This window comes from Kickxella alabastrina (assembly GCF_025024165.1).
Source record: "Kickxella alabastrina strain RSA 675 chromosome Unknown BX661scaffold_1, whole genome shotgun sequence".
NCBI lineage: Eukaryota > Fungi > Kickxellomycota > Kickxellomycetes > Kickxellales > Kickxellaceae > Kickxella > Kickxella alabastrina.
Genome location: NW_026251472.1, coordinates 317,549 through 344,743, shown reverse-complemented (window position 1 = coordinate 344,743; position 27,195 = coordinate 317,549). Strand labels below are relative to the sequence as shown.

General features: G+C 52.5%; 6 protein-coding genes across 6 annotated transcripts; 2 read left to right on the top strand and 4 right to left on the bottom strand.

Moving 5' to 3' along the window:
* Positions 1–11,488: 11,488 nt before the first annotated feature.
* BX661DRAFT_158716 (major facilitator superfamily domain-containing protein) lies at positions 11,489–12,878 on the bottom strand (the record flags this gene model as incomplete). The annotated part of the gene is made up of 3 exons (XM_051533286.1): positions 11,489–12,169; positions 12,257–12,505; positions 12,621–12,878. The coding sequence occupies 3 exons, from the start codon at positions 12,876–12,878 to the stop codon at positions 11,489–11,491; spliced, it is 1,188 nt and encodes a 395-aa protein (XP_051394916.1).
* Positions 12,879–14,510: 1,632 nt separating this feature from the next.
* Positions 14,511–15,716, bottom strand: BX661DRAFT_175013 (ribosomal protein S5 domain 2-type protein). Its single transcript, XM_051533969.1, has one exon. The coding sequence runs from the start codon at positions 15,593–15,595 to the stop codon at positions 14,657–14,659; it is 939 nt and encodes a 312-aa protein (XP_051394915.1). The 5' UTR covers positions 15,596–15,716; the 3' UTR covers positions 14,511–14,656.
* On the bottom strand, positions 15,637–17,656 carry BX661DRAFT_175011 (uncharacterized protein; the record flags this gene model as incomplete). The annotated part of the gene is made up of 3 exons (XM_051533968.1): positions 15,637–16,130; positions 16,157–16,856; positions 17,045–17,656. The coding sequence occupies 3 exons, from the start codon at positions 17,654–17,656 to the stop codon at positions 15,814–15,816; spliced, it is 1,629 nt and encodes a 542-aa protein (XP_051394914.1). The 3' UTR covers positions 15,637–15,813.
* A 2,680-nt stretch (positions 17,657–20,336) lies between these two features.
* On the top strand, positions 20,337–21,335 carry BX661DRAFT_138525 (camp-dependent protein kinase catalytic subunit; the record flags this gene model as incomplete). Its single annotated transcript, XM_051532728.1, has 1 exon — positions 20,337–21,335. The coding sequence occupies one exon, from the start codon at positions 20,337–20,339 to the stop codon at positions 21,333–21,335; it is 999 nt and encodes a 332-aa protein (XP_051394913.1).
* A 3,077-nt stretch (positions 21,336–24,412) lies between these two features.
* On the top strand, positions 24,413–25,795 carry BX661DRAFT_175006 (uncharacterized protein). The gene is made up of 2 exons (XM_051533967.1): positions 24,413–25,388; positions 25,424–25,795. Exons 1-2 carry the CDS (start codon positions 24,443–24,445, stop codon positions 25,669–25,671), a joined length of 1,194 nt encoding a protein of 397 aa, XP_051394912.1. The 5' UTR covers positions 24,413–24,442; the 3' UTR covers positions 25,672–25,795.
* BX661DRAFT_175005 (Gar1/Naf1 RNA binding region-domain-containing protein) lies at positions 25,677–27,048 on the bottom strand. The gene has a single exon (XM_051533966.1). It carries the CDS (start codon positions 26,913–26,915, stop codon positions 25,854–25,856), a length of 1,062 nt encoding a protein of 353 aa, XP_051394911.1. The 5' UTR covers positions 26,916–27,048; the 3' UTR covers positions 25,677–25,853.
* Between the last annotated feature and the right edge of the window lie 147 nt (positions 27,049–27,195).

The window sequence follows — 27,195 nt, the reverse complement described above, 5'->3', positions numbered from 1 at the left end:
AGATGGCGTAAAAGTCCGTGTTCTCCAGGTCGTACCCCTTCAGCACCTCGGACTGCGCGCGCATCCCCAGCTTGGTCGCCACCGATTGCGCCTGCTGCGCCTGCTGCACTTTTCCCTGGCACTCCGGCCCCAGCTCGCGCAGCTTGCTGAACCGCTCGTACAGAATCTGGAACAGCCGCAGGAACACGTAATAGCTGCTGTTGGTGTAGAACGCGCGGGACACGCTCTTGCTCGGCAATCCTGCGGCGGGTGCAGCGGACGTGTCATGCTTGGAGGACCCGATCTGGATCCACGACCGTGAGGAGATAAGCCCAGGTGTCGACGGCTTGCTGACTGCATTGTCGCCATTATGCTGCGCCTTGACTGCGCTGCTACTAGCAGCAGCAAGAGAAGCGTCCTGATCGACCTCCATCGCATCGGGACCGCTCTTATCCTGGCCCTCGGTAACAGCGTCGTCCCGAGCCTTCTCACCCGCAGGAGAAACCCCACCATTAACCGCCGCCGGAGATGCTGCAGCAGCACTGTTGACCTCTGCCTCTGGAACAACATGACCGTCGGCGGTCGCGTCGCACACAGGAGGAGAAGAAACAGCAGCGATAGCGCTGCCAGCGTCCGATTCAGTCAGAGCCTCAACCTTGGTCTCGGCCTCAGCCTCGATCTCAACATCAGCGACAGCCTCATCCTCAGTAGGCGACGACACGGCCGCCGGGTTCTCCAGGCCAAACAGACCACCAAAAAGCTCGTGGAAGAACTTCTCCATCATCTCCTTCTCTGACGGCGCAAACTGCGAGTTGTTCCGACCAACATGCGCCAGAATCGCATTGATCACGTCGAAAACAACCGTGGGCTCTGAAAACTGGTACTCGAGTTGATAACGATGCCGAAGCGCTGAGGCCACCTTACGGCTTTGGGCTCGAGCAGTATTGCCGTTGCCGCTACCAGCATCGTCCGTCTGGTTCTGCTGCTCGCGGCGTCTGGTTTCGATCTCCGTAATCAAGTGCTTGGGCGAGATTGTCTTGCGGTCTGCAGACTTGAATGTCAGTCCCTGGTGGTCCAGCGCGCGGTAGTAGTTCTTGGCATCAATCTCGCGCCACACCTTAGCAAACTCGCGGCGCTGACGCCGCCACTCCTCGTCCTTCTGCTTGAGCCGCCGCAGCACTATCGGGATCGCTGTCGCCGGGTGCGTGTGCATGGCCTTTATGATCTCCAGCGCGCGGCTCGAGTCATAGACCTTGCGCAACGCGCGCCGCGGCAGCGCCTCGGACATGCCCCAAAAGTTCTCGGCCAGGGTCAGCTGCGCCTGCTTCTCGGGGTCCATCTGCTCAATCTGCTGCGCAATCGGCGTCAGCTGGCGGATGACTGAAAGGTTGGTGTCGATCTCAATGTCCATCTCGTGGCGGTCCTCCTCGCTGCGGAACATGGCCTCCTCGTACATGTTCTTCTTGTGGTGCACAAACTCCGTGTCTTCGGACGCCCACGTCGGGTGGGACGCCCAGCGGTCGTTGAGCACCTCGTAGCACATCGAGTCGCGCCCAGAGCACTTGGACTGCGCGCTAGAGTCAGGCAACAGCCGGTAGCTCGGGCCGTACGCCTTGCAGTTTGCCAGCTGCACCTTGGGCCGCGCCGGGCGCAGCATCTTGGCCGCTTCATCGGGCCCCATGTACGGCCCGGGCTCCGCGCCGAGAATCGACTCGACGATGGCCTCGTCGCCCGACCGGCTATCCTCCATCGACTGCTGCTGCTCGTCAAAACCGACAAACTGCTTAAACCAGCCAAACAGCTCCTGGTCGTCGCCGATAAAGCTCTCAGCGCGCTCGACCAGGGTCTTGGGATCGAGCACCTGCTGGTTGTATAAGTTGAGCAGTTTGAGGAACTCGTTGTACGTGCTGGACTGCCCGATGAACCGCTTCACGCGCTCGAAAAACGCCAGCTCGTCGGGTGAGGCCGTCGCAGGATTGGCCGCCTGCTGCATCGCGACCGCGGAGAGAATGTGCTGCCCGTACCCTGCCGCCGCAGCCTGCTGGTGCTGCATCTGCAGCGACTGGTCTGCCAGCACGCCGTTAGCCATGACAGCGTCTGCCTTGGCGGCCTTGTTGCGCCGTTTGGATGATCCTGATGCCGCTGGCACTTGGCCCGCGGCAGCAATGCCACCCTTCCTCTTGCGCCCGCTGGTTGGCGTGGCGCCCATGGCCTTGCTGGTGTCATAAGCCGCGCTGCTGCCGCCGCCAGCCGCCTGAGCAATAGCGACTCCGCCAGCCGCAGTGACACTGGCAGCGCCAGGCGTAGCACCACCCGCAGAGTTTGTCGACACTGGCGTCGAGGCGAACGGGTCAGATGGGTGGCTCGTCGCCCCCACAGGCGTGAAATTTCCCACTGGCGGCAGACGGCCGCCCGCAACAAGCGCGTCAGCAGGCGGCATGGCAAGCTGGCTGGATGCTCCGGCCGGCAGCTGTAGGCCGGGCGGGACGGCGCCCGCGGGCCGGCCGTACGCCATGCTCGGCGACCCCACAGTGTTCCCACTGGCTGGCTCACTTGTGTCCGGCAGGAACTGCTTGAACTCGTCCAAAAGATCCGGCGCCTCCAAGAACAGAATTTGCACCTGGGCATAAACCTCCTGGATGGGGCGCGACTCCTTCTGGTACGTCTGCAGGATCTCCAAAAACTCCTTGTAGCGGTCGGGCTCGGCGGCAAAGCGCATCTTGATCTTGTTGACGTAGTTGATAGCGTGGTTAAACTCCATCGGCACCTGGCGGGGGCGCTGCGCTGATGCTATCCCTGGTGACCCCATGGCGGCGGGCGATCGCACACCCATATGCGCTGGGGTAGTGCCAATCGTCTGATAGCCCGTGCCCTGGCCATTCATCGGCGCTGGGCCGCCAGATGCCTGCTGTGCCACAGCTGAAGATGCTGATGCCGATGCCGATGCTGATGCCAATGCTGATGCCGCCGGCACTGGCTGCACGCCACTCGAGGACGGCGCGGGCGACATCGCCTGCATGGCATGGCCCTGCGCGGCCCCGGCGTTCAGGGGCGTGGACGACGACCCGGCCCGGCGAGGACCGAACTGGTCCCTCGGGGCGTACTGCTGCGGGTGCCCCTTGGGCGCGGCCTGCAGCGGCACGTTGGGCGACTGCGCCTGCGGCTGCGCCTGGGCGTGCAACAGGGCTGCACTGCCCGAGCGCCTGTGCATGTCCGGAATGATCGACCCACTGGGCGTTGTGACGCGGACGCCTTCAGATGGGTCGTCCGAGACATCGATGCGGTATCCAGGCGGCAAGAACGTGTTGAATCCTTGGATCAGGCTGGGGCTGCCGTAGAAGAGCCGCGAAACGCGTTCAATTACGCCGGGCGTGTCGATTGCATGGCTCTTGAATTCCTTCATTATCTCCAGGAACTGATTGTATACCTCGGGCCGATCATTGAACTGCGACTTGACCAGATCGAGGTAGTACAGCGCGTCACTAACGTTCAGCGGGCGAACCGCCGAGTCCGCAGCCACAGGATGGGGGGCCCTGCTGATACAGTCGCTGCCGCGCCGGCGGCAGCAACAGTGCTTCCAGCAGCTGGCGCACCATTTTGTACCAGAACGAGCGTCGGCGCGGCTGTGGCCGTGGCCGTGGCTGCTTGTGACGGCTGTGACAGCGCCCCTGCAGGTGCGGCTGGCATGATTGGCCTCGCGCCTGGGGCCCTGGGACCATTTGCAAAGGCAGTGCCTGAAACGGCAGCAGGCGCGTTGGCGTTGGGTGCTGTAGGCACGTGCGCGACAGGCCGCGGCATCGGCTGCGCGATGGACGGAATTCCAGGCGTGTTCTGCGCTGACGCTGTGCGGTGAACGCGTGGAGACTGGAGCTGCTTGAGCGGGGGCACCGACGACGTGTTGTGCGCGTGCGGCGACTGCATCTGCGGGGGTGCAGCGCGCATGCTGGGCGACGTCAAGCCGTTGAGTTGGCTGAGGCGAGGCACCGGTGTGTGGGCCCCAGCAGAGTATACCGGTGCTGAAGCTGGTGCGGGTGCTGCCATGTCGTGGGCCGCGCTGGACGGCGCCATAGCAGATGCTGCCTGGCCGTGCAGCGGCGACGACACAGCGTGCGCCATTTGCTGTATCGGCGCTTTTATTGGCGGCATGGTTGCGGACTGCACGCCGCTGAATGTGGGGGAGCGCACGTATGGGCTGTTGATCGACGGGAGTGTGTTTGGCGCGCCGGCCGCAGACTGCCCGGCGGCAGCGCCATTGTTGGCTAGCCCGCCCGGGTTCGGCGATGGGCCCTGCGTGGCGAACGCTGACTGCGAGTGTGCGGAGTGCGGTGTGGACGTGTAGCTGGCGGGCCGAGCCGAGTGTGGCGCGCTCGGGATCCCAGTGCTCGCTGTGGGCGACGAGTGCGATATGGAGTGCGCGTAGGAGCGTGCGCCAGGGGCAGAGCTCGGGCCGTCGGGGTTTGGCGACATTGGGCTATATAAAAACAAACAGGTTATCGGAAACAGAAAAATTGAAGTGCAAAGGTTAGTGGGCGAGAAGGGGGGAAAATGGGCGCAGTTTTTGTTTTGGTATATTTTATCGATTTTTGTTTGTTTGTCTGTTTGTCGAGCCAGATGACACAATCGAGATGATACACGAGATAATGCGTTCGGCCACGCGTCCAAAAATCGATAAAGCGACGGGTGAGTGGTGGCCGGACAGCGAGAGCCACAAAGAAAAAGAGATGGGGGGCAGAGAAGAAAAGTAACTGATGCGCTCGGAAAGAAAAATGGAAAACGGGGTTAGGGCTGCCCGCGGCCAGCCACTGTAATGCCAGATTATTTAATCACGGAAGGTAGCGCGTGGATTGTTCTTACCTTTGAATCGGGGGGAGCTGGTTCGCCGGGCCACCGGCGTAGCGGTGCTGCTGATGCGAGGCGCTCAATGGCGCGGATCCCGGCCCGGGCGCCTGCGGAGCAGGAATAATGCCGCGCTGCTGTACTGCGGCTTGCTGGAGTTGCTGCTGCTGCTGCTGCTGCTGCTGGGATGTGGGTGTTTGTCCCGATGAGGGCGCCTTTGCCCACGCCCTAGAGTCGTTGTTCTCCATTCTATCTGCTGTATTGCGTTCTTCGCTTTGGGGAATCTCTAGATTGCGAGCAGGATAAAGAGGTACCGACAATTAGCGTCTGAATGTCCGGGCAGGCAACAAAAAGTGAATTAAAACAACGATAATAATAGTAGGAGTGTGCTAATGGGCGTTAAAGATGACGAACAAGTGAAAAAGAAGAAAAATTAATCAGGGAAAATATACACAAAGCTCGGAAATAAAAGAGACGAAATGAAAAAAAAACTTTTCCACGCGAAAAAAACAACGGTGGGGAGAGGCGATGGGGGGGGGAAGAACAACCCAATTTTGCGTTATTTTTCTCGCAGCGAATCATTAGGCTGCAAAAAGATAAAAAAAATCGGGTTTGGCGGAGAATCCCATCCTCGTTCTTTTCAATCGTGTCTCATCATCCCTGCTCCCGCTTAAAACGCGCATTAATTCTTTTGCAGGAAATAAAATATCCTAAGCTTGATTTTTTCGGGTAAACAGAAAAAAGGGCGCGTGTAAGCGAGCGTGCGTGTATGTGCAAGTGGGACCATCAAAGATACTTACGTTTGTTGTTAGGTAATCAGCTGCAGATAAACCGACAATGAGTCTGAGTTTGTTGTGTGTGTGTTTGATAAAGCGCTGGAATACTATATAGAATCCGCCGAATGGTTCAAAGTAGGGCGGAAAAGTGTGAGAAAACTGTTAAGACCTTCTTTGGCCTGTGCGAGGGTGCAAATTAGTGAATGGATGAAGCTGTAGTGCGATGTGCTGTGCCGTTCTGTGCTGTGGCGCGCTTTATCGGGTTGTTTGGAACTCAAGTACTAATTTTGAACAAAAAAGAGTTAAAAGGAGTTAAAAAAAACGTGTGTTGAGTAGGGCGAGGCGAGGCGAGTTAAGTTAGGGCAAAGGGGGGTAAAGGTGAAGTGGTGTAAAGATAGTTGAATTCCAAATGTCAAGTAAAAATGAATAAACTTTGAAGAAAAGAAAATGAAAACAGCAGGGACAAGTAAAGGGCGTGTGCAAAATCTATCAGATTTTAAAAAGCAAAATTTTTTACAAGGTGGTTCATGGTTTCGCGTTTGTCCAACTGCCATTTTTAGAATGCATCTGCTAGTCACACTCTTTTTTGCTCCCCCCCAGCTGCCTATTTTCTATTTTCGTGTCGTCATCAGTTTCATTTTTTCTTCTTGGAATGAGCTTGATTTCTTAATACCAGATTGGTTTGGGGATTGTTCAGAGTAAAAAATGAAATGGGCTTCTTGTTAACATTGCTTAGATTTCTTTTCAATAATTGCTTGGCCATCTGCACATGTTTGTATTTTTGGGCACAGATAACAATGAAAAAATGAAGGTCATTTTTCTTACAGACCAAGACGTTCGGTAATGGTCATTTGCCTGCGCTTGATCTGCTGTATCGCATGCCCGTCAGTTGTCCTGTTTACAGGTGTGCTTGTTTCGTCAATGACCCCGCCACTTCCCTGTTTTGTCGGCACTGCCCTACTGCTCTGCATCCCTTCCAAAAGCTTGCGCTGCGCTGCCGCCAGCTCGTCCACATCCTTGTGTGTAACAACTATCGGCGATGCTGGATACCTGATCATTCTCAGTGAAATTATTAGAATAAAAGTTTGCCGTTTTTTTAAATGACTAAATTTGTCGTGATCGCTCGTTCAATATGATAACGCACGTAGCTTGGCGCAGTAGTTTTGACAAATATTTTTAATGGCAGTAAAATGAAAAGATAATTTACAGATGTAGCGGAAAATGTCCAAGACACCTTTTTGCGCGTCCAAACAACACACACGCGGAAATTGACATTGGTTATCAGCACACCTTGAGTTTCAGCGTTATGGTAAGAAGATACAAGTCAGATGATTCAAGAACAAACTTGGTTATACTCCGCTTTGTTGTGCTGCAGGTACCGGTCCAACAATCTGCACAGTTTGCAGAATGACATGTACATTTTCTACGCAGACATCGAAACAGGATATTGAAGAGTGTAAATTATGAAATCGAAAATGAAAAATAATTAAAAATAAAGAAAAAAATGTACAGACGGAGGATAAGAATAAAAATAACAATACCTGATAGAAAAATTAACGTTTCTTAATATCTCAACAGACACACACTACACTCGTGCCTCCTCCCCTCCCCCAGCTCAGACGACTGCAAACTTCACCTGCTTGGCAGGCCGCATCGCCTCGACTGCGGTTGATCCTGACGCAGCCGACGGACGGCTTGCTGAGCCAAACAACGACGCGCCCATTGCGTGAGTGCCAGACCGACGGCCAATATTTAGCACGCTGCTGGTGCCGGTGTTATTGCCGCAACCCGGCTCGTCGACCTTGTCTGTGGACTCGCAATCACTCGACTGCGACGTCAAGGGCGTATTTTCATCCGAAATGGGCGTCAGGCTGCCAGTCCACATACGGGTGATGTGTCCAACAAGACTAGGGTCGACATGGCCGTGCTGCTATTGGTGCCAGAAGCATGCTTATGCTGCTCCTCCAGCATCATGACGAGCTCGCTGTGCTGCTCTTCAGCTCGGCTATCAGCGGCGCGGCGTTCTCATGAAGCTGCCGTGCATGCTGAGCGGCGGACTCGGACGCACAATTGGCAGCGCCCTCCCCAAAAACAGCCGGCGTCGAGTTGAACCACGCAATGACAGAGTCCCGGTCGATCACCTCGTTATCATACAGCGCGCGCAGCAGGACCGCATGCCTGGACGTCCGAACGGCTTGGTTTGCCTCGGACAGCTTATCCAAAAAGTGCAGCACTGTGCCCTGGTCCTCGGCCGTGATGATCGAGCTCAGCAGCTCTGTAAGCCGCAAGGCGGCCTGCTGTGGCGAAGGCGTATACTCGCGCAGCTTTTTTGCCAGCGCGATGGCCGGGCAACAGTCACAACTGGGTGCTGATCCTCATCCTGCTGCTGCTCCTCGGGATTTTCCCCAATTGACTCGGCCAGCTGATACAGAGACTCGATAAGGGCGCACAAAATGGATATGTGGCCGGCCGCAAACCTGGTCGATAGTGACTGGATGTTGACAAGCATGAACCCCTGCGTAATACCACTGCGCGCTCCTTGCAGCAAGTGTGATGATGCCCGGCAGACAAACTTTGCTATCCGCTGGTGGCAGGCAGCAGCGCAATGCACTCCAGCTCCCGGTCCTCTTTGCCCTTGAGGAGTCTTCGACTATGGCGGGTGCGCTGCCGTCGCTTATCGCCTCCAATATCCTCTGCGGGCTTTGAGAGGCAATGGTCTCATTGGCGCTGCTCGCCTGCTCGTTGTCCGCACAGTCGGAAAACCTAGAACCGTCCCGGCATCTCTCATTCTCGTAGCCATCGGCGGGGATGTCTTCAATGTCGGCGGTTATGTCCAGCACACCCGTCTTGGCGTAGTACCGGTCGATGACAGCCTTTGCTGGGTCGATGTGCGCGTAGTCTTCAGTGCTGAGAATATTCTGCGGTGTTAGCTGCAGCGCGCTTGGCTCGACGCTGTAGTCAGACAGCTCAGATTCGGCCTCGGCCTCATCCTCATCATTCTCATCCGCAGTGCCGTCGCTCTCGTCGTCAGAAACAAAATCAGACTCGCTTTCGGACTCGGACTCGGAGCCAGCATCGGTTGCACAGTCAACCCGCGCGCCCAGGTCATCCACGTCTGTATTGAGTGTGCAGTGCTCATCCTCGTCATTCTCGCTAAACTCGTCATCCGACGCCTCGTCGTCGTCCTCGTCGTAGTCGTCGCTGCTGTCACTTTCGCTGTCGCAGCTGCTATCAGATTCATCGTTCAGCTCGAAATCTGAATCTCCGGCGCGTGCCCAAGTAATGCTGACGCCATCATCATCGGCATCATCATCCGTATCGTAACCTCCGTCTTCAACAGAGTGCTGCCAGGACCTGGCCTCCGTATTGATGGGCGTCAAAGCAGAGGATGCAGCAGGCGATGTTGCCGACGCAGCAATTGAAGCCACTGCAGGGCTCGAGATGCTGCGGGTAACTTTTGGTGGTAGCAATTGTGAGCGCTCGCCGCCGTGGGGTGCCGCGGACGTCAACGGCGAGTAAAAGTCGCTGAACTCAAAGTCATATGCGTTGTTAGTCGCATTGCGGCCAGAATAGGATGTCACCGATTTGGTCATGCCGCTACTTGAAGCCGACGAGAATTTGGAGCTGTGGCACAACTCGCCGTCAAGGTCACTCAGCTCATCATCGCTGTTCATGCAAAACTGCCGCCTGCCTTTGCGCTCAAGTTCATCGCGCTTGGTAAACTCCTCAATGATAATCGCTATGTCGTCCTGGTGCGTCTGGTCTTGGGCCGCCAACTGTGCAGCTCGGGACTGGCGCTCGGCCTGAAGAATCTCCTGCACCTCGTCGTAGGCCTCCTTGATAATACGGTTGGTAATCTCCAGCTTGCGCACCCTGCGCATCAAGTACTGGTTGGTCTCGAGCAGCTTGCTATCAATAGGAGCAACAGCATCTACATCTGCGGCTGCATTTCCAGAGTTGGAGTGTGGTGCAATGGCGGTGGCTTCGTTGTGTAAGTGAGAGCCATTTTTATTCACACATGCAGCCGCTGCCTCCTTTGATGCGCCATGGTGGTGATGGCTGAGTCCAGGTTCGAAATTAGCGTATGATGGCGGCATGTCGCTGGCCGTAGCAAAAGACAAATCCGAATATCCTGGTTTAGCGTCCGACGCCGCGGCGGCAGCTTGGAGCTCCGAGGGCAAAGATATTCCGCTCACCAGTTCCTGCGCTATTTCGGCGGCCTGCTGGAACGCTCGCGGCCCTGCAGAGGCGCGCGAATTAAGGATGTAGCATAGTGCACTGGGAGACTTGGGCTGCCAAGCCAGAGACTGCCAGCTGCGCACTGAGGCAACCGACGAGACAAAACAGCAACGGTCCAAACAACACTTGCACTTACATGCACACGACTGGCTGGCACGGTCAAAGCCAAATGTATCGCCGGGCTCTGGCGAACGAGAACCTGATGATGAATCTGAGTCCAGCGGCTGTTTATCCGACTCATTTTTTTGCTGCTGTTTCCCAGTCTGCCGTGTCTGCTGCTGTGTATCAGGTACCTGGCCGATAGACCCCGCACCTTTGACTGTGATTGCGCTGTTGCACATGTATTTGCGCATACTGCCTATATCAAGAATTGTGCGGGTGAGATTGCAGCCGCCGTTCGGACACGCCATAAACAGTGAGGGCATGAGTATGTGCGCCAAGTCGGCCACAAACTCAACTGCCGACTGCACTGGCGCTGGAATCATGCAGCATATGTCCGTATGAGCGTGTTTGTGTTCGTTTATAATTATCTGTGGCCTCCCCTCTGAAAAAATGTGCTGCTGCTGTAGTCGCTGTTCCTTCTGCTGCTGCAATTTAGAGTCGTCGGTGTGAAAATCGTGTCGATCATCCGAAGTGCCCTTTGCGTGGTATTGGTCGGTGCTGGACGTCTGGGGCGCCGGCACGGCACACGTGGAACCAGGACCCATGTGCAAAGCGAGTGTGAGCGTGCGTGTGTTGACGCACTGTAGAGATAAGCGGGGTGAATAGTATAAAAATGGTGAATTGAAATAAAAGCAAGCGCCAATTGAACACGGTAAAGTTGTTGCTGTTGCTGTTGCTGCTAATGAGTAAAAAATAGATGCGAAAAATAAATAAAATAGAGTTAAAGTAAAAGTAAAAGTAAAAGAAGAAAAGGCGAAAAGACGAAAAGTAAAAATAAAAAGAATTCGAGCTGAAATAAAATGAACAGAAGACACAGCTGACTTCCAAGCGCCAATTTTTTTGCGTGTCTGCCTGTCTTCTCGCTTGTAAATATTTTAACAAAAAAAGCAGTTTTGTTTCCTGTGGTCTCCCAAGCGCAGTTGATGTGCGCGCGCACGGATAAGCGACGGAAAGCAGTCAAAAAGTGGCAGAGATTAAAAACTATTATTTTTTCTTCAAGCATGCCCAATCCCAGATGACTAATATCTAAAAGCAGCGAGGGGGAAGGTGGGGGCACGGGGGAGCTGAGCGAGTTGCCCAGTGGAGGCAAACAAAAGCCCGGATTGGCTGAATTACAAAACTGGCTTCCCCCTTCCCCTCCCCCAAAGCGCTTTTGTGCTGCCTTTTTGTGAGAAAATAATGCACATCGAAAATGTCGTCCGCTTGTCTATACACGTCATCGATGATTTGTGACCGCTTTCAAAAAAACTTTCATTTTTGCTGGGTGCCCAATCCGAACCAAATATAAACACGGCACAGAATAAGTCTCGAAACAGCCGTTGTTTTCAACGCACTTTTATTCTGGCCGTTCCGCGCAACTGATGTGAATTGAGATAATATGATGCGTTCACACGTGTATCTATATTGACATTTGCGATTAATAACTCGATCAATTGACATTTTTAATTGTTTTTTGATTGTTCGAATGATTGATTGGTAAATATTATTAATTAAATTTAGATCTTGATCCAAATCTTCCGCGAAACACACATGCGCAGGGCAACAATGCTCAGTGTGGCGACCAAGTAGATGCCGCCGCAGAACAGCGCCACGGCGCCGTAACCAGAACCGCTCTGTCCGATTTTCTCATAGAACACGCGAGCAACTACTGGAGCCGCCGTAGTAGTCAGCACCATACCGATGCCAAGCAACCCGACATTGTTAGCGAGTCCATTTTGTCCGAACAGCGTCACCGAGCACAGCGGAATCATTGGAGTAAGACTTCCGGCAAACAGCCCAAACGTACACGCGAACGCGATCATAATGAGGAATGACTTTGCTGGGAACCACAGAAAGAAGCACGCCAAGGTGACAAAAAAGTGAGTGAGGAAAAACATGTTGATGTTCCCAGCCATATCAGCAATATAACCTATGGTGATGCGACCAATAATAGTGGCGCCATTGGCCACGCCTGCAATCAGCGCGCCTTGCTCACTTGTCAGCCCAATACCAATCGAGTAAACGGGGAGGAAGAAAAGCACCACGTAGAACGCCGCCTCGGCCAGCATCACGGCAATATTGAGGTACCAGAACTCCTGCGACCGGAGAACTCCACGCGTACTGTGCACATCCCGCACACCAAAGCTGCGCACAGACATGCGCTTCTTGGCGAGACTGCTCACCTTTTGATTGCTGAACTTGCTGTTGGGTGTAATCATATCGATGTTATCCTCGTCTTCTTGGTCAAGCAGCTCTTCGGGCTTGGTTGCCATGCCCAGGCTTACCAGCGATATTCCGCAGACTATGATGGTGCCAAAAATTTTAACTGAGCCTGAGAGGCCATAGCGGTTGATGAAGAATCGCGTTAAGGGAGAAAGAACAAGACCGCCAACGCCAGAGCCCGAGTGAACGACGCCCATGAGGAAGCCTTGGTTTTTGCTAAACCAAGACGAGGGAATAGTTGATACAACAATAAACACAGTGCCGATACCAGCGCCAGCAAGAACGCCTTGAGTGAGTGCAAGCTGCCATACCTAAAAATTAATGATTACAGATAACCAAAATAATCGATCAAAATTAGTGTGTATATCCAGAACTGAATGTTGTACTTGGGGCGTTAACTTTATATGGTTACATTGTTTTTTTTACCTCTGTGCAAAATCCAGCTGTAAATAGACCTACGCCAATGAGAGACCCGCCAATCAGCGTTGTCATTCCCAGTCCAATGCGCTCACACAGCGACCCTGCAATGGTTGTGAACAGACAGTTTGTGCCCAAATGTATAGCGCCAATTATTATAGCCGGCGACAAAGAGTCCTTGCCATCAGAATTGTCGTTACTGTACTTGTTCTCGTACTCTTCTTCGTACACACCGTAAGAGTTTGTGGTTCCTGAGGCAAGGAACATGCCAGCAAAAGCGGCTATGACGACCATGGTGGCTGTGATGTGCGGGTGGGTAATGCTAAACGATTTGCTGATGCCAATCCTTGGAAGTTTGGCGTATGCTTTGCGAACTATGCTCATATTTGTAGACATTCTTGTTGGTAGTGCTGGTAACAGCCGTCGTTAAATGATAATAAGAATAATGAGGATACTATTTCTAGTCACGGATAAACCAGTCTGTGCTATGCCGAAAACAAGAAATAACGTATAAAGTATACAAGACTTTGTGCCAGCTAAGATCTTGAATAAAAATTGCAATGTAAAATGGTATATTATAAGTAAAAAAATAGAGAAATAAATGCACGATTCTTGTGTTAAATGATTGCGACAAAGCAGAATGTCATGAGCAGATGGCCTGCCTTTTGAACTAATTTTGAGTTGAGCCACAACCGTTCTGCGCGGCTGTACGCACATTCCCTTTTCCAGTCCTGGCTCAGTATACTTTTTTTTTTTTAAAAAAAAAAGAGTACATTAGTACTACTTGCAACAATATTTCATAGAAACAATTTTTATTTCAGCCAGACGCCTCCCCAAAAAAGAAGCTACTTTCAGGGATAATGCATTTTTTGCCACAGCCTCAATGTGCGCAGAAAACGTGAGACCAGAATATGTCTACGGTGTGGCTCAGGCGAACACAAAAAAGGCTGCACATTATAAATATAAATATCTTTTAACATTTACTAAAAAAAATACAGTTAAGCCATGCATTTTAATCTTTTTTATGTGTATATGTATAGTTTAAAGCAATATCCCGAGAAAAAACATTTCTCGGCTTTGGTCCAATCAAAAGATTAAAATGATTCAACCGATAGTAATATTAATATTGGAGCGGCACGTATAACGTATGTGAGCCGTGCATCTTTATAGCGTTTATTCCGAATTTTGCGCTTTAAGAACTTGAGGTGTTTTAAACCCGGGTCTTTCACCCGCACCCTTGCTCTTCCATTTTTCTTGTTACTATTGTTGAGCTATATTATTTTTATCAAATGTGGCTTGCTTCTTTTTGTTGCCAAGTTGGTATAATTAGCGTCTACGGATGACAGCGCTATGACATCATTTGAATATATTAAGTGATGTAGATTGGCAATGAAGCACAAATAATGCATTGACCAAATGCTTTGCACTACTGTCGAAGTATCGGTTGGTCAATTGTGAAGATAAAGTTTGTGTCAAATACAGGTGTAGTTGGGTTGGGTTTTATGCAATGGCAAGCGACATTTCATATTGATATTGAGCTCAAAATGACACTGTTCCATGTCTTGCATTTAAAGGCAAATATGTCATGCTAATATTCCATTATAAACAAAATCACTTTATTTAGCAACCAACTTGATTAAAAAGTGATGGCGCATTGTCATATTCAGCACATATAGTTTGGCAGGACAATTGACGAGAGGCATTTGCACAACCCTTAATTATTTCTTCCACAGCGCACATATTGCTATGTAGCCCACTGACGTCATTGCAGTAAAACGCCTGCCAGAATGGTGCAATATATTGCATGACGCGCGTTACTGAGAAAAGTACAGGTTAATTGAAGAATAACTTCTCTTTAAAAAAACAGCAGCATATAATGGCTAAAAAAACTACGCCGACCAGGAAGTAAAAGCTCGAAGCGACATGTTGATCCAAAAAACAAACAATATTAAAAATCAAATTGCAAATCAAAGTGCCAAAAAAATATTTTATTATTATTTTTATTTTTCGGGGTGTTACCTCTGCAGTTATTTTTATTCGTACTTTTAAAATGGCACGAGAAAAGTGCTTCCGGTGCTCGGCTCATCCGCCCGACCATCAGTCATATTCTTCGCCTCAGCATAATGCTTGTTGAATTTATCAAGCTCCTCACGAGCAATCTTTAGGGAAGTCTGCATGATTTCGGCCAAAAGAGCGGGCGAGAACCCGCGCAAAACGCCGCCCTTTTGCACAGCGCAAATTTCCATATTGGGGGACACCGAAATAGTCATCCTGGCCTGGGCCACGGCCTCCTCCTGCTCCGAAGCATCGACGACAAATCTTCTGCCAATCTGGCTGAAAGTAACAGACACAGGCATGTTCTCTGCGCCTGCAAGTTCGGTCATATCCTCAGGATCATCCACGACATCGAATTCTGCCTGCATAACGCCATCCTCGTCCGGGATAGACTCAATGACCACCCGGGGCAGCTTAGTTGACATCAGGGCGGCCCTGGTAGCCCACACAAGGGCATCAATAATCCCACCCTTGACGTCCAACACCAGGGCATCCACGTGGAGCACCCAGTAAGCCTGCTTGGGAATAATACAGAGTTTTTCGAAATCAATCCCGCTCTGAGGGCCGTTGAAGATCCGATCCAACAGCTGTGTCAGCTCAATATTCAGTTCCTCCGCCCCGCGGCCTTCGAATTCTTGCGCGGCGCTGGGCGAGCACTCCACGTTGCACACTATGGTGCCGCTGGTTTCGGGCACGTTGTCCCCGGGTGTCCATGAGTTCACTTCGGCTTTGATCCCCACAAGGACGTCGGTGCCAACACCAAGGTTGCCTATGCGGCAGCGCGCGCTGCCGTTGGCTTGCGAGATCATACCCGTGCGGAGGGTCACTTCGCGCCGGTCTAGGCTGCCCCGGCCATCTGCGCGGAACCCGCTTTCGACACCGCGGAGTATATAGTCGTGCTCTGCTGGAGAAAGTATCAAGCTAGCCATTTGATATTTATCCTGGAATGGGGGAGGGGGGAGTTAAAAAAGGTGTATAAAAGTTTGATCCAAATCACAAAAAATAAATAAAAAATTCTACTTGAAAATTTTGCCAACATTGAAAATTCAATTTGAAGAGTAGCACGGCTCACTCGCATCAAGGGTTTAGGTCAAAATACACGTGATATATTTTAAACCAAAAAAGCATTCTTTTCCTGGGGGAGCGATTACGATGATGGCGAATCGATCTTGGCCTGCTGGCCGCCATTGGTAGCTTGCCAGTCAGTGACAAAGTTCTGGTACATGGCACGGAACATTTCAATGCCCTCAATACTGCAGGAAAACTGGAAGTACGTGGTGATAAGCGCCACAATCTCATTACGCTTAAAGTCCAGTGAGGTGAAGCTGCGACTGAAAGCACGGTCCGGGTACGAGAAAAGCGCTTTCATCGCTGTGCCAATGCCTAGCGTCTGGGTCTTCCCCCATAGGCGGCACTTTTCGCACCCAGTGCAGTCCATGATGCGTGAGATGTTGCGGAATTCTCCTTGACCTCTAGCTTGAGCTCGCGACCGGTGGCGCCGAGGAACAGCTCGCTGTCGTCAAAGAGCACACCAGCCTTCTTGACAGAGTTGAGGATTTTTGGCAGCAGCCGCTTGACGGCCGCGTCGTCCTTTTTTGATCCTGTGGAGTAGTCGTAAGCGGCCAAGTAAGGGTGCATCTTCTGGATTGCTCTGGTGAGCAGCACAAAATTAAAGTAAATGTTCTGCAGGCGGTCCGGGAAGGCGCCGATGCGAGAGATAAAGCAGCTGAGGTTGGGCTCCCATTTGCCCGAGGTCGAGTTGAAGTAGTCAGCGCAGATATGCGCAGAGATGGAGGCGTGGAGGCCCGAAACCATGCGGTAGAACATGCGGTACTCGTGCGGAATGTCTGCTGGCAGCGTGACGCCGCGGTCCTCCTCAGCGAGGCTCTCGAGGAAAGGAGCAAGGTCGCGGCGCTTGCGTGGTGGCTGGATAAAGGGCATGGACTTGCCGTCGACGTTAACCAGTTGGCTGCCCCAGCCGCCGGCCGTGTCTTGCAGATAGGGCGGAACGCCAAAGCAGTTGTGCTGGTAGATGCTCATCCAGATTGCGTTGGCGCCGGCGCCCGCGTATCCGGTGAATCGCTCGGGATTGTCGACCAGATCCAGCCACACGCCCTCGCCGTACGTCTCGTCGTTGACTATGGCAAAGTCCTTTTCAGTGTACTCTGGCCGCTGGCGCGGAAACGAGCCCTACACATATACAATACAAATGGATGAGAAAGGCATGTTTTTTTTTATTTTATTAGTTTTTGGTGGCTGTGCGTCAAAAGTCGGGCGATCATGGCGGCATTTTGTAAAAAAAAAAACCTGTGACGTGGCATAATCCCAAGCATAACCACAATCCCAAGCTTTAGCTGGAGCAAACATAAGATACTTACCAAAAACGGGCCAAAGCTTGCCTGGTCGACTTTTTGGGCCCGCCAAGCCTTGGGCACTTTGGACTCATCCATGGGCTGCACAATACAGTCTCTCTGGAAACACGAGCCCTCCGAATTCCAAAACTGGCACGGCTTATACAGCTCGACCTTGAGCGTGCGGAAAAACTTTGTGCGAATAAGCCTCTTTAACGGACCCGACACCTTCCGATTCAATGCCTCGATGCCGTCAAAGTCGCTGTACGTGTCCATAACGTAGCCCTCAGGCTTGCAAATATTCTGGCCCTTGGATTTCTGCAGCACATGGGCCATGAAGCCGACGTTGGCGCTGGGCTGCTTTGCAGTGGGCTGCGGCGAGAGGCCTAGGGCGTTTGGGGGGTCGCGCGCAATGTAGGCGGTTAGCGCGGCGGCCAGTAGTGCGCCGATGCGGACGCCGGTCCAGAGCCATTGTGTTTTGCTTGGCGCTGCGCCTTGGTCGGGAATGCTGGCGGGCGATGCTGTGTCGGTCTTGGCGGGCTTGGCGGTTTTGCTGCCATTGCATTGGCATTGCATGGCATTGCCATTACCGGTCGACGTTGATGTTGATGATGTTGATGTCGAGCGTTTTTTTGACATGTGGGTTAGAGTTAAGACTTTACAAGTATAATAAACAAGGGAATAAAATGAAATGAAATGTGCCAAGTACGGTGCGTTTGAATTTAATATAACAGCAGAAGCAAAAGAGAAGAAAAAGAAAATAGGGGAGGAAATGGGCGTCAATTAAAGAATAAGCAAGGCGTTTAAAGGTCAAAAGGAAGGTCGTAAGATATATTAGCGAGGGAAAGAAATAAAATGTGGGCTGACAATTATTATTATCTTTTCACAAAGCTTTATAGGTTTTTTTTAGTTTGTCGTCAGATGGGATGTTTAAAAAAGGAAACGAAAGACAAAGTGCAGATGCGATTTTTGCGCACATAATGCCAAACATTAGCTCAACACTGGGCCCATTCCCACAGCCGCAAAAAAATCAAAAACTAAAAATCAAAAGTGTAAATTTATGTTAAGGGGGAAAGGGGGGAAAGGCGAGCCGCATGGGCACTCTGAGACATGCTAGTTTGAGAAAAGGGATATTCCAGCATCTCGGAATTAAAAAAGGCAAATAAATGCCCAGAGTTGATTTTCTATTCGGGATCCGCCCTCCACTCACAACGCTCCAACAGTAAATTTTTAGAGCATCGTGGCCTTTTGAGTTTGGGTCGTTTTTTTGAGTTGGTGTGTGGGGAAAAAGGAAAGCAAAAAAAATAGGGGGCAGACCACGCGGCACGCGCTCCAGAAAAATAGCTATTTTCCACGCTCTTTTCTATTGCTAAAGAGCGCAGCGTATGCGATAAAAAAGACCTGAAACTATCCTTTTTTCTTTTGCCGAAGGCTCAGAAAAGCTAAAAGTCACGTTACCTTGGCGAAAATACAAGAGAAATTTTGGCATGCCCTTTTCTTCTTCTTTTATCCCCTTTTCCCCTTGTTCAGCCGCTGCTGTCACTGAGCAGAGGGCAGGCATTTGCTGATTTGCTGTTTTGCCGGCCCACAAAGAAAGTGACACGTTTGCTCGAGCAGGCTGTTTGGTGCCAAGGGAACGCGGCGACACCACAGGGCAGGGCAGGGCAGGGCAGGACTGAGCAGGGCAGAACTGAGCAGGGCAGGGCAGGGCAGGGCGGGGTAGGTTATAGGGCAGCAGAGCTCGGCTTTGCAGTGCGCTTTGGGGAGGGCGCGCCATGGCACTGCCGTCATTTGTACAGGCCTCCTGCATGTGTCGCAATTGTCAAGCCCACTCCACTTTAGCGCGCTGCCCACTTGTGTATGCCCCCCTTCCGTATCCTTGGCTGTAGAAATTGCATTTTCATGCTGAGCTCAAAATTTTGCTACTATTTCTGTGCTTCCATTTCTCTCTCTTCCTCTTTTTTTTTCTTTTTTCTTTTTCACTGTCCAGCATTTTTAGTCATCATATTTCTTCTACTTTCCAGGTTTCTTGTTTGTTTGTTTGTTTGTTTGTTTGTTTTTGGCCTGCTTTTGTTTGTCCAAGCCTGAGTTCCTATTTTTATTTATTTCTTTCTTTGCTTGTCCGTTTGCTCAAGACCAGCGGTTATTGACACAAACACACACACTTTCGTATATATATCCCTTTCCCCCTTTTCTCTTCCTTTTTCTTTTTCTTTCTTTTCTTTCTTCTTTTTTTTGCCCTTCGCTTATTTTTTATATTATTATTTTTGTATTTCCGGCCTTGTCCCACGCCAAATGTTTGGGCGCCTGAATGCAAAGCTTGCACATTTAAAGGCTACTTCACAGCGCGCACAAACAGATAACAGCGCCGGCCTTTCGCTTGCATCCAGCACGGAACCCCCAGCATCCCAGGTAAACTCATCAGCAGTATCAGCAAACACCAGCAGAGCGGCATCGCCCCTACCATTAATCAGCTTTCAAGCAGCGCGGGCAGCAGCAGCAGCAGCAAACCACACCACAGCCAAGGGCCTGGCTCTGAGTATCCCGCAGAGCCCCTCTATCCCCGATACGCCGGCTCTTAGGAGCTACCACTTGTACGTAGAGACGCCATTAGAGAACGCCTGTGAGCCAATCCTCTCCCCCACCGAACCCACCGCACCCGTTGCCCCGCCCTCTCAGCACCAGCCTCAGCTTCAATCCCAACCCCCGTTAGCGGTTCGCTCGCTGTCGAATAAGCGTCGCTTAAGCAGCCCTCGATTCGAAAGCACTGGGCTTTTCCACAAGCCCAAGCACACTAAGGTCGATTCAGCCAGTGGCTTTTTGATTGAACAGAACGCGCATTCAGCCGGGCCTCAAATTATTCCACTCCGACACTCCCTGTCTCTACACATTTCGAGCACGCCGGCGAATTCAGCACAGCCGGAGACTTGCATAGCCAGCAGCAACCCAATATCAGCACCAACATCAGCACCAGCACCAGAACCAGAACCAGAACCAGCACCAGCAGTACCCGTATCAGCAGTACCCGTACCAGCAGTACCCGCATCAGTACCACCACCAGCAGGCCTATTCTATTAGCAACATCACTCACGCGCAGCAGAGCCACTACCCGAACCAGCTCATGTCTATGCTCAACCAGCCCGACCAGACACCACAACCGCTCTATTCACAGCCGCTGCCGCCGCCGCCGCAGGACTTTGGCGGCGCCCAAGCGCAGCACCCCATGTACATGCAGCCGCTGCCACCGGTACCTGGCGGCATGGTGGTCGACAGCAATGGCGTTGTGCAGATGCTGAGTGGCACATCAGCGGCAGCTACCATGGCGGCCATCATCAGCGGGTGCGGCAGCGAGCCGCCATCAGACGGCCGCACGCTGGACGACTTCCAGCTGCTGCACACGCTGGGCACCGGCACATTCGGGCGAGTGTTCCTGTGCCAATCCAAGGCGACCAAGCGCTTCTTTGCCATGAAGGTTCTGCGAAAGTCGCAGGTGGTCAAGCTCAAGCAAGTTGAGCACATCAACAACGAGAAGAACATCCTGGAGGCGGCGCGGCACCCGTTCATTGTGCAGCTCGAGTGCACCATGCAGAACGAGCGCAACCTGTACATGCTGATGGAGTACGTGCCCGGCGGCGAGCTGTTCTCGCACCTGCGGCGCGCCGGCCGGTTCCCCGACGACGTCGCGCGGTTCTACGCGGCCGAGATTGTGCTGGCGCTGGACTACCTGCACAGCATGAAGATCATCTGGCGCGACACCAAGCCCGAGAACATCCTGCTGGACGAGCGGGGCCACGTCAAGTTGACGGACTTTGGGTTTGCCAAGCGCGTCGAGGAGCGCACGTGGACGCTGTGCGGCACGCCCGAGTACCTGGCACCCGAGATCATCCAGAGCAAAGGCCACGGCAAGGCCGTCGACTGGTGGGCGCTGGGCATCCTGATTTTTGAGATGCTGGCCGGCTACCCGCCGTTCTACGACGACAACCCGTTTGGCATCTACGAGAAAATCCTCGAGGGCAACCTCGTCTTCCCAGCGTTCTTCTCGCCGGCCGCCAGGGACCTGATACAGCGCCTGCTGACGCCCGACGTGAGCAAGCGTCTGGGCAACCTGCAGGGCGACGGCGAGGATGTCAAGACCCATGCGTGGTTCAGCATGATTGACTGGCAAGTGCTCGTGCAGAAGCGCATTCCGCCGCCGATCGTGCCGCCGCACAGGCACCCTGGCGACACTTGCAACTTTGACAAGTACCCGGAGCCGCCGCAGGAGGCTGCCCTGGAGCCTGGCGTCGACCCATACCGCCACCTGTTTTCGACCTTTTAGCGCAACCCCCGCAACTCAAAATAATCAATTATAAGCCTATGCCATTTTACTCGAAACCTTATTCAGCGCGAACTGCAAGCTGCGAAATGGCGGATGAGGCGCACTCGACGCCACTCGAAAAAGGCAAAAGGCAAAAGGCACAATAGCCAAATGCGCATGTATGCAGTGGTGTAGTGCATCAAATGGCAAATTGTGCGGGCTATATATGGATGCAAGGGGCTTGACAGAAGGTGGATCCCAGCTTCAAGGCAAATTACCAAAGCGGCATTTTATTTTATTTTATGTTACTTTATTTTATATTTGTGCTTGGCTGTTTCCAAATTCGGAACGAAAAAAGGTCCAAATTTCTAAACAGGAGACCACGGGATTATTGCCTCTAGCCCAATAAAAAACACGTCATCCATCCATTTTTATTCCCGGTTACTACTTGTTCAGCATATATCCCCGTTGACATTGCCAGGTGTATACGCGACATGCAAATGCCATTCTCGACTTTGCATATATAGTGCTGTGGAAGAGTTAATTTAAACATTTTCTTTTGGGAGCCTATAATCATTTGTTTGTGACACTTCCTGCTTCTCATTTTTCTTCTATTTTTCTCAATCCCTGTTTTTTTATATATTAGATTCTCAACCTTTTTTTTTTTTTTGCTTTCAATCAACGTGTCAATTAATAAAAAACATTTTTGTTGCATTCTTTTGTGGTTTTTTATAGCAACCTAGAAAAAAAACTCACAAAGAGTCCCTGTCCCTAATTTTTTTGTTTGAAGCGGTCCCTCCCCACCAACTTCTTTTTTCTTTCCTGTGTTTGTTGCATTTTCATTTTTATATACTATTTATTTATTTTTCACATACTGTCTCCGACTTTTTTTATTCCACTACCCCTGTTTTGCGCTCACTCCTTTTCTCTTTTTCACTCTTTTTCTTTTTCTCCCTCCCTCCCTCCCCTTTTTTTTGCTCACTCTTGCACCTAAAAAGTAAAATAAAACAAACAAAAAGCCATTCTTGCTTTATTTTTAAACTTTTATTCAACCAAAAGAGTTATTCATAGCGCACACTGCTCTCAAAAAAATTAAACAAAACAAGGCGATACGACTCGCCAAAAATTTTTTTTTTATTTATTTATATTTTAATACTCAATTGCTTTTTTTGTTAACTTATTCGCATTTCCCAGCATATTAACGCTTGCATTTCAAACCGGCCACGGCAAGCCCAAAAACCCGCACAATGAGACCCGTGAACTTGCCAATTTCAAACACAGTCAGCCGGCAGTCGCAAGAAGGCAGTGCACAGAGCAGGAAGCAGCAGAACACGTCCAATACACGCACCATCGGCATATCCTCCAGCAACAATAGCCCGCACAACGTATCGCCCCCGAACCAAACAATTGCGCAGCGGCCATCAATCGAGGTGCGACACGACGCTGTAATGAACGGCCCGGCCAAGGCACGCATGCTCTGGCGCGAGAGCTTCACGCCGCACGAGATCGAGAACAGCAGCATCAACGAGAAAGAGGTCAGGCGGCAGGAGGTCATCTTTGAAATAATACACACCGAGGCCGACTATGTCAAGGATCTGCGGATAATCGTCGACATTCTCCTCGGGCCCATGCGCAGTCTGCGCATTGTGCCGGCGGACCAGGTAGAGCTGATATTCGGCAACGTGCAGGAGATCCTTGAGCTGCACGAAAGCATCAACACTGCGTTCATGGAGCGGCAGCGCAAGCAGTATCCGGTGGTCTGGGACATATCCGACGTCTTGCTGCCGTTCGTGCACCACTTCCGCCTGTACGCCAAGTACATCTGCAACCAGGACAAGGCACTGGGCCTTGTGGAGGAGCTGAAGCGCACAAGCAACAACTTTGCAGTGTTTTGCAAGGAGCGGCAGCGCAGACCCGAGTGCCGCAACCTGCCGATGGAATCCTTCCTGACGCTGCCGTTCCAGCGCCTGCTCAAGTACCCGCTGCTGCTGCGCACCCTGCTGAGCTCCACCGAGCAGTGGTCGCAGCAGCACGCCAATGGCCGCCTGGTGGCCGAGCAGGTGGACGCATGGATTAAAAAGATCCAGGATGCGCGTGCCAAGCTTGAAAGCTACGCGTGCCTGCAGGCGCTCTCTGCGTGCGTATCCGGGGTCAACTGGGCGCCGCTGCTTCAGGAAGAGCACCGGCTGATGCACAGCGGCACCGTGCGCACGACCAACCCAAAGCTGGTCTCGTCCAGCAGTGTGCTGCCGCCGGATGAGGTGGCCACAATGTGGCTGTTTGAATCCTTTGCGCTCATTGCGCGCGCTGAGCCCATGCCGAGCGGCGCCAAATCAATGCTGCCGCGCAGCTCCTTCCCGGGCCATCGCGGCCCAGACGCCTCCACAGCGCCCGCGAAGAGCAGCTGCATGCCGGCGCCAAACACGCGGTACAGCGTGGTGCTGGGCCCTTGCAAAGTGGTCGAGGTGCTCGAGCTGGCGCAGTGCAAGGGCGCGCCCGACGCGTACCTCCGCGCCATTCCGTTCGAGCAGTCGGCCGAAGCAGAGGCCGTGCAGCACACGTCGGCGGTCGTGCGCTTTGCCTCCAAGCCCGACTACATGGCCTGGCGCCCCAGGCTAAATGCCCACGTGTGCCGCACACTGCATAAGACCCCGTCCCTGTCGGCCGACGTTTTGGCCGACGCCATTGCGCGCGCCAAGTTTTTCGACAGCGACGAGCCGCCCGCGCAGCTTCTCGGCCAGGCGCGCAGCCCGCCGTCAAGCGGGTTCCCGACCGCGCAGCCTAGCGCAATGACCAGCGTAAGCGACATTCCGACAATCAGCGTGCGCGAGGTGTTTGTGAAGTTTCCGGCGACAGTGCAGAAGGGCAAAATCAGGCGCGGCTGGGACTTTCTGTGCAGCAAGACTGAGGACATCACGGGCCAGGGGATCAAGCGCCAGCTGAAGAAGTACGGCGGCGGCGGCGGCAAGCGCAGGGCAACGGATCTGGTGCCGGCACCGGCGCCGAACCTGAAGCCGCGGCTGACGCTCGGCCAGCGGTCGCTTCGCGGGTCGCCCCAGACACACTCCCAGCCCCACCTGGTACCGCCGCCGCCGCCGCCGCCGCCACTGCCACTGCCACTGCCGCCCATGCACCCATCGCAGGTCTCGCTGGCGGCGTCGCAGGTGATATCGACGCCCATTATTGGGCCCATGTCGCCGTCGTATGTCCACATCCCAATGGCACCCGGGCTTTCCGCTGTCAACGGCGCTGGGGAGGAAGCAAATGCTTTAAAGGCTGCCAGCCATATTGCAACTGTCATGCCGCAGCGCCGCCGCCTGCGCAACCAGACCTTGCCTGCGCTGGGGATTTACCACCCGCAGGTGGCCGATGTCTCGTCAGCCACTGTAGACACGACAGGAAACAGCAGCAGCACCTGCCAGCGCACCCTTGCTGGCTCGGTCGATAATATTGTTTTGCAGTCGTACTCAAACTACTCGTGCCGCGGCACAGGAGACAGCGAGGACATGGTGATTTCGTCGCCGCAGGCGCAGCAATTCTCCAAGTTCGAAGTAGGCTCGGCCACCCTGACCTACAGCAACAGCAGCAGCTACTGCAGCGATGCCGTATCAGCAGCAACAACCTTTGCTGGCACCACGCTGTCTGCCAACACCGTGCGCCCGCCGCCGCCGCCGCATCAGCTCCACAACGAGACCTACGGTGACATGGACATGTCTGATTCGGACATCAGCTACTCCGAGCATTCGCCAGAGTTCCCGCGGCATATAGCCGAGAGCTCCGGCTCCACGCTCTTCCATCCGCCACCGGTAGTGTCGCAGTCTCTGCCGCAGATGCAGCAGGCAGTGGCAGCGACAGCATCTGCGGCAATGAGAAGCGCGGATCCACAGGCTGCCGCCCCGCTGCGAGTGCGCATGTCCCGTGTCTCGACAGGCTTGCGCATGCCAGCGCCGGTTTTTGAGGTTGGCTCGGCTAAGCTCACCTACGGAAACACCGAGGCATATGCTGCCTCTACTGCCGAACGGACTTTGCCCAAGCCAATGCACCTGAAGTCGCAGAATGAGCTGAGGACGTGGGGTCGAAGGCCCATGAGGTGATGAGCAATATGCCAGGGTTCCAGTCCGACCAGTGGCACTCGTACGGCACAACGGGCCATCTGCTGCCCATGCGCAGCTGGCAGCCCGTGGACGCCGACGAGCCCTCAAGTGCCAATTCTACGGACTCATTCTGCATTGTCAATCATGAACCAATGCCGCCGCCGCCGCCGCCAGCATTGCCGCCGAAAACGCAGGCATTGAGGAAGCAAACGCTAGGTCGGTCGGTCTTTTCCGGAAGAGCTGCTAGTTCATACAATTCTTAACCATGTGTTTTCTTTTTCTTTTCCACTTTCATGTAGCTAATTTTTTATTTTTATTTTTTATTTTTCTTCTCCCCTGTCCTTTCCTTTCCATTCCATTTCTCCTTTTCGATTCCTCTATTATAATGTCAAATTTCAAATGTTTTTCTTTCTTTTTCATCATCATTCATATACAGGTCGGCAAGTTAGAAGCCGAGTTCGGGGTCGTACAGATCGCCGTATGACTGCAGCTGGCGAGTATCGGTCACCGGGCGAGAGATAGATTGCGGCAGCGCGCGAACACTAGGATCGACCTTGGCGGCATTCTGCGCAGGCGTCTTTCTTTTCGCAGCCATTGATTTCTTCTTTCTAGACTTGGCAAGTCGCTCCGCCTCATCATCCGAAAACTCCATATCATCAGACGCGACCTCCTCGTCGAACTCATTACTGGCATCCGTGCCCTTCACCCGCAGCCTCTCCGTGGCCAGTAATTTGGACCAATTTGAAGCAAAATAAACCTGCTCGCCGACTTTCCCGCGCTCCTGAGCCTCATTTGCCGAGTTAAACCGTACTGTGTACATGGGCCTGGTCACGGGGCCAAACACATCAAAGACTAGACCCAGAACCGACCGATCACTGAGAATAACCAGACTGTCCGAGTCCAACACATGCTGTTCACCGCTTACGTGCGCCTGGATGATAATCGAGTTGTCCACTAGGGAGTGCACGGTGCCGAGTGCGCGGAGATCAATGTCTTGTGGCAACTGTGTGATGGGCGGAGCCGCGATCTGTGGGTTAAGCACCTCGTGTCTGGTCAATGGAAGATTTGCCCCTCCGGTCATCATATCATCTTCGTCGTCGTAGTCCATCTCCAAGTCTGCCATTAGCTTGTTCGTTGACTTGCTGTCTTCCTCCATTTCTTCATCTGACGAGCTGTAGTCGGAGCCTGAGGTTGAGCTGTCTAGGTTAGACTCATTATCAGCATCCTCCGGCTCATCTGCTGTGGATTGGGGTTGGTTGAATTCGCAAGTTAAGGGCTCGGGCAGGTTGAGTTCACATGCTAAAGTCTCGGGCTGGATCTGGGCTTGAACCTGGGGCTGGGGCTGGTTAGGATCGACAAAGGCGTTGGCGGATTTCACCGTCTGTAGTAGTTGTGCTATTTCTTGGCCAACTCGGCTGCCGTCCTGCTGCTCTGGATGTGTCAGTGCTGTTGATGTGGACTGTGTATTCAGCTGGTTGCTAATACTGGCCAAGGAATCGTTTTCCATATTTTTTTCCTTTTCTTTTCTTCTTGTAAAAGGAAATTATACAAAAATTAAATAAACAAAAAGGTTGTGCGAAAAATAATGATATTCGTAATAGAAAAATAATGAAAAAGATGAGAAAGAAGAAATAAAAAAAGGTTGGTTGTTGTTGGCTTTGGGTGTAGAAAAAAAGTTACGTTTCAGAAATTTTTTTGGCTCTAGTTTATTTTCCCCTTGATCATGGAATATGATTTTCGGATATTGAAAATCAAATCAGAGGAAAAGGATACTTGCCCTAAGGTTA